Source organism: Lepidothrix coronata, unplaced genomic scaffold, assembly GCF_001604755.1.
Source record: "Lepidothrix coronata isolate B3197 unplaced genomic scaffold, Lepidothrix_coronata-1.0 Scaffold66, whole genome shotgun sequence".
NCBI classification, from domain to species: Eukaryota; Metazoa; Chordata; class Aves; order Passeriformes; family Pipridae; genus Lepidothrix; species Lepidothrix coronata.
This window is the reverse complement of record NW_016690246.1, coordinates 871,048-877,047: the sequence shown is the minus strand read 5'-3', so window position 1 is coordinate 877,047 and position 6,000 is coordinate 871,048. Positions and strand designations below refer to the sequence as shown.

The following is a 6,000-nucleotide window of genomic DNA, read 5'->3' as shown; positions in this document are numbered from 1 at the left end:
GGTAATTAGGTAAGAAGGTTGTTTATCTACTAAAAGATAGAGAAGGCTGAAGAAACAGAGGGATCAATGTGGATGGGGAAATAAGCATGGGAAAAAGGAGAGAAGAGGGTAAAAGATGTTTGCATGTATGTGTGCTAGTTACTGGGCAGTACTTTGCCCTGTGCCTGACCACTGCCCTCTGTCCTGTTTCCTTCTTAAGTTCTAGTCCTATTCTCTGTGTCATGAATTCTGTTTCTACCATCCTCTGGGTGTGTATGCATGCGTGTCTCCCTGTGTGTGAGCATGTGTGTGTGTATGCACGTGTGTGTGCCCTGCATGCTCCCTGGCTGCGCCCACACAGGGACATTGGGCTGAGACAGGAGAATCGTCCTGCATGCAGCTCTGGGGGGCAGGAAAGGGGGAACCTCTGGGGTCCTGAGACCAATGTATTCAGCCACTCCATAACCTCTGGGACTGCACTGCTGTGGTTATAAAGAGAAGTGGGCAAATGTAAAAGAGAATTTAAGCACATTAACATTTTACCACAGTTCTACAAAAAAACACCTATCTGTTACATGGATTAGACAACCTCCAGTGGTCCCTTCCAACCTTAAGCATCTCCGTGATTCTGTTATACGTTGTTTTGTCTACATGATTTTATTTATTTTTTAATAAAATAGGATGAGCATGAAAAAGTCTCTCTTACTGCTAGGTGTTCTGTCATTCTGTGCCATTCTGTCTCCTGGTCTAGCACCTTCGTTTCATGTATCAACAGTATGAGGATTTTTTAAAGTTTCTGCTGTTTAGATTTCTCTAAACTTAAATTTATTTTAGCTTTGTTGCAGCTTCACCTATCCTCAATCCTACACTGCTGAGGGGGTCTAGATCTATCTGCTGACATGCTTAAATCCTTCATACAACCCTACTTTAGGAATCAGTCAACTAAAATCTCCAAGCCCACATCAGGCTCATCTTTTCCTATGCTTAGTTTTCATCTAAGGTAGGGTCCATTAGTTTCTGTGGCATTCTACTCCAGAACAGTATCTCTGTTCCCAGTCTTTCTATGTAGCAACTGTATATACCAAAGTGAGAAAATAGTTGCTCTCATAGCCTGTGTTTGTTTTAAACAAATATGTTATTCTCCTCCAGCCTCCTTGGTGCTGCAACCTTCAGTACAATCACTATCTTTTCTGAGTTCAGAAGCTTACAGAAAATAATTGAGTGGCCAACTTGAAACATTTTTTGTTCTTTCAGTGACTACTTGCTCTATTGCTTCCCGGAGTTTGACTGTTGCCTTGCCAAAGGAGGCAGCAAAGATCTCAGCAGCTGAATGAATGATCTGAAACAGTCAGCATGGAGAAGTCTTGGGAGGGGGCAGCTAAGGCAATTGGGAGGCCTGGGATAGCCCATTAACCTGTGAGTGACCAGACTAGGAGATGAGCAAGGAGAGGCCAAAGAAGGAGCTAATGTGGGCACTGAGGGGACAGGTGGGAGTGGAGCAGAGATTAAATAATATGAAAGTTTTCCGTAAGTGTCTCCTGAACTTGCAGATTCCATGGGAAGTGCAGCTGCCTGCAGTCAGTGATAAGTCCTTTTTCTTGTAAGTAAAAGCTCTCCAACATGACAGTGAAGACTGTGTGGAAGTATAGTGGACTTTACTGTACATGAAAGACTGCTCAGCACAGACTGTAATATTTATATTTATTTTTTGCAATGCCATAGGTAAAAACAATTTAACAATGCCAAATACAGTGTTATTCTCATAAAAACTTCTCATTTCAAAACAAGTGGTTTCTAGTTCCCACAAAAAGTTAAAATCACATGCAGCTATATGAAGGTAAATTGCTTAAGATGCACAATTATATATCAGAAGACTTTGTTAAAATAAAAACATACTGACTACAACTTTTTAACAAGGCAATTACACAGAACTAGAAAACTGACTCTGTAGTAAAATATAAAAATCTACAATTATAAATATAAATTTGGTCCATGGATCACTACAGAAGTAGCAGTATTTACAGTAAGTATCAGATTACTATTCTAAATGTCTAATAGAAGTCTTAAAATGTTGAATGTTATGTAGAACAGTATTTTATTTACATTCTACTATATTAAAAGTTATATTTCTAGCAAATGTAAATTGTTATAAATACAGCAAATAGATCAAATACTAAACCCATTGCATGTTTGTAATTGAGGATTCCCTAACATCTATAAATATGATAATTTTAAGTTAAAAGTAAAGCCAGATAAATCAAAAAACTAATACTGAAAAAATCATACCACAATTCAATTCTTAGAAACACTGTAAAAGTCAATCAAGTTAGTCCAGACATAACAATGTATTACAAGTAATCTTTCAAGAAAAGGCACACATTGTTAATGATAAGAGTTCCACAGTAAAGTTGTATGTAACAGAAAAGACTGTTGGTTTGAGCAACGGCTGGGATTTGATTATATATAGAGAGACTGCACAGATTTTCCCCACCCAAAGTATAAAACTGAAAATAATAATGGTAAACTACAGGTGTGACTGGTGTGATGTAGTGATGTGTACGTTTAATTTGATGTGTTAATTAAACTAAAGATTCTAAACTTTCAGCTGCATTTCCATCGGGTAAAGCTGAGCCATTACTGTCCATAGATGCCGAAGGGTTTTCTTCTTGCCTTGTGCTGACAAGGCTGAGAATAGCTTTGTACAGAAACTGGTACTGTTCCTGGAGAAGAAAAGAGGATACAGTCAAAATTAATTAACAGCTGATGTATCAGTCACACATCTGTGCACATGGAGCACAACTGTGCTCCACAATTTATTATGTTACTTACTTAGCAGCTTTATTGATTTTATGACTAATGATTCCCCCTGTACATGATGTAAAGCAGAACATTAGGGAATATAGTACAGGTAGGGGAGAAAGCTGTATTTTTAAAGAAATATTATATGCTGAATCTGATCCTTGTTAAAGTCAGTTACAAATCTGGGGGAAGAATTAGGGCTACTGTTTGCCTGTTGGCTTTTTTTGTAATTTTTTGTCATCTGAATTCTATCCACGAAGATTTTTTCTTTTCTTTTTTCTTTTTGGTGCTTGCAGTTACTGTTCCTGTTTTTGAAGATCCTGCCAGGAATAAGAGGTAGAAAGACAGACAAGACTGTGAGAAGATTCATCAAGGAGGCCACTGTCCAAGAAGGGGCAGAGGATCTCAGTTGGATGCATGGGAAATAGGGAGTGCCAGAAGCCAGCTGGACTGCAGTGTGGGCTGGGAATGAGGAAACAGTTGGGATGGTCTGTGCAGGGAGAGCAGGCACAGCAAAGGCTGTGCTGGCAGTGGATGCTCTGAAAGGGCAGAGGAATATTTTGGGTATATAAGGATAAAGAATTTCTGTGAGGGAAGAAGTGTGGAACAGTAAGACAGACTAAATAGGGTGGGATTTGGGGTCTGAACTATTAGCTTGGGTTAAGAGATATGGGGTAGAAAGAGCCACAAATTTGAAAATCTGCAGTAAGAGGATGGGAATCTGGAATCTAAGATAAAGGACCTAGGTATTTGCTCTAGGATCCTGGGGAAAAAGGAGTGAAATGTCCTGATGGTTCTTCTGAGGTGGAAAGAGTTCCACTTTCACTCCATTGTCTGCCAGTCTCCTCACTCTGGGCTACCCAGGCAGGGCAAGGTGTGGACACATTTGTCAATCCTGTGTTATGTTCTGTTTTTGCTGTCAAAAATTGGATAATGCTAACCCAAACATTTTACTCCTAAAGTGTTCTCCTTATTACACTCATTTGTAACTCTAGCAGTCGGGTATGTAATGATATGACCAAAGAGGTGGGATTCATAATTTTTATTTCTGTGATGAATTTTAATTTGTAGGACACTGCCTTAGCAAGTAATTCTTATGTATTGTACTTTATACTTTTCACATTTTTTTTCCTTCCTGCAGGCACAGTGACAATGGTGTCAAGTGACAATTCAACAGATCATGAAAGATCAAGGTCCATCCTGAAGTGGAAAACTAAGGTAACTACTTTAGGGTCTACCTGGAGCACAAATTTATTCCTGATACATTAAAACCTTAGTTTACATGACATAATACAGATTTTATGATCATGGCAGCAGCTCTGCACATTTTGAATATCACCACTTGATAACCACAAAATAGGTTTTCACAGGAAATTCTTTGTTTTGGAATAGGCAGCAGGTCCACTACAGCACCTCTGGAAGACAGTTTTGAATAACTCATGCAGAAACTAAGAGGTTAGTGGTTCAGTAATGTTGCTCTAAGATCTAGAGCTAATAATGTCCATATAGGGAAAAAATGCACACATTTTGCCTATTACTTACAATGTCTGTAAAGACTCCAGGCCTCATCAAATTTATCATCTTCGCTACATGGTAGACATCCACTGAATTCTCATTTTCCAGTTGATGCATCAGAGTTGTCAGTGCACAGAAAGTTCCTGCTGTCACCCCTCCATGCCTTTATAAAGTAAAACAAAACAAAACAGAAATCTCTAGACACTGAATCAAGTTTTACAGATGGAGAAAATACAAAATCCAGGGTAAACAGATAAGATGAATTTCTGTCATGTGATCTTTGCAATTTCTGAAATAGGTCTGCCTAGCAGTGGCTTAACAAAACTTTCATGGCACCTGGCTACAACTTGAGTTATTTTTCTACAATCCCCTTCTAACCAAATCTGGAAGGCCTTGGGTCCTTCAGTATTTCAACATTTCAGTATTTTTTGTCATTATTGAACAGTTGGAGAAAGGTAAGGTGCCTCATCTAAACAGCCTTACTTCTTTTAGTAAGAAAATGAGGTCCTGACTGATTTCCTTTCCAATGTCCTACCTGATAACTATCCAAAGTATGGCAATAATAAAATTGAAATGAAGTATGATACAATAAAAATGTTTCTCTTTGATGCAGCTGAAACAGAAGCAGCAGCACTGCTGTTAAGTGCAGACTTCATGCCTTGTTTCAGCAGCTTTCACTCTAAATGAGGTGAAATGATGGTTCTACAGAAAATCAAAACAAACAGAAAGCTGCATTTCTTACTCATCATGTACAATCATGGGCCCATCACGGTTGGAAGTTTCCTCTTTGATGATGCTGATCAGTTCAAAAGTTTTACTAATAGGACTATCAGGATTTGGCCATTTTGGACACTGAAAATGCCTCACTTCAAGTACATAGTCATCCTAAACGAGAAAAAAAAACCAAACATAAATCAATTTTGTAAACTATTGTCTTTATTCTTTTCCTTCACCCTGGTCAAGACTGGCTCCAGCCTCCAGATACAGAATCCCACTGCTGTGGAAGTTGGAATACGCTATTCCCCATGTGATCATATTACCTACAGAGGTTACTTCCCCCAGGGGTGTTTCTAGGGCAAGGGTTTTTATCACTCATTTACCATAGAAAATGTAACAAAATGTAGGCATTATCTTTAACAAATCAAGTTATATGTTTATGACAGTGTTACCTGTGTAGCTTCTAAAATAAAGTCTTGGATTATGAGCTTCTCCTCGTTAGACAGACACTTGTGTTCTTCAGCAATCATAGTGACTTTGAAACTCTCACAGTTTATAGGCTCATCTTTGTTTGGCCAATATACAAATTCATCTTCAGCCTCCAGAAAAAAAAAAAAAAGGAGACATAAAGATAAGTAATGTTGAGCTCTTAAAATACAAAATCCATCATAATAAATACTGTGTCATATATTATCAATCCAGCCAACTAGATTTAAACCGACAAATCAAAACTTGATCAGGATTACAATCATGGCAAGTGATGGTTTTCAGACATCTCTGTAGTGATCCTGACCAAAGACCACTGTACCCTGTGGATCCACGTAGCAGTCAACTTGCTGTGTTACACTGTGCCATGCATCCAGCCTGGCCTTCAGGCTGTCCTGTGCTTTGCTGTGCAGTGCACAGGCCATGGCCACAGGATAAACTTAGCTGGTATATTGTAACATAGGAGCCTGCAGGCAGCACTTGAGTAGTCTTGGGATTATCTGA

The 6,000-nt window shown here is 38.8% G+C and overlaps 1 protein-coding gene across 1 annotated transcript in view; it reads right to left on the bottom strand.

Annotated features, from left to right (window-relative positions):
- Nucleotides 1-1,663: 1,663 nt before the first annotated feature.
- PTPRZ1 (protein tyrosine phosphatase, receptor type Z1) overlaps nt 1,664-6,000 on the bottom strand; it is a 138,586-nt gene continuing 134,249 nt past the window's right edge. Inside the window, 4 exon segments of the mRNA XM_017818153.1 lie at nt 1,664-2,699; nt 4,321-4,456; nt 5,036-5,178; nt 5,463-5,609. Coding sequence (XP_017673642.1) covers nt 2,559-2,699; nt 4,321-4,456; nt 5,036-5,178; nt 5,463-5,609 — 567 coding nt within the window. The 3' untranslated portion in view covers nt 1,664-2,558.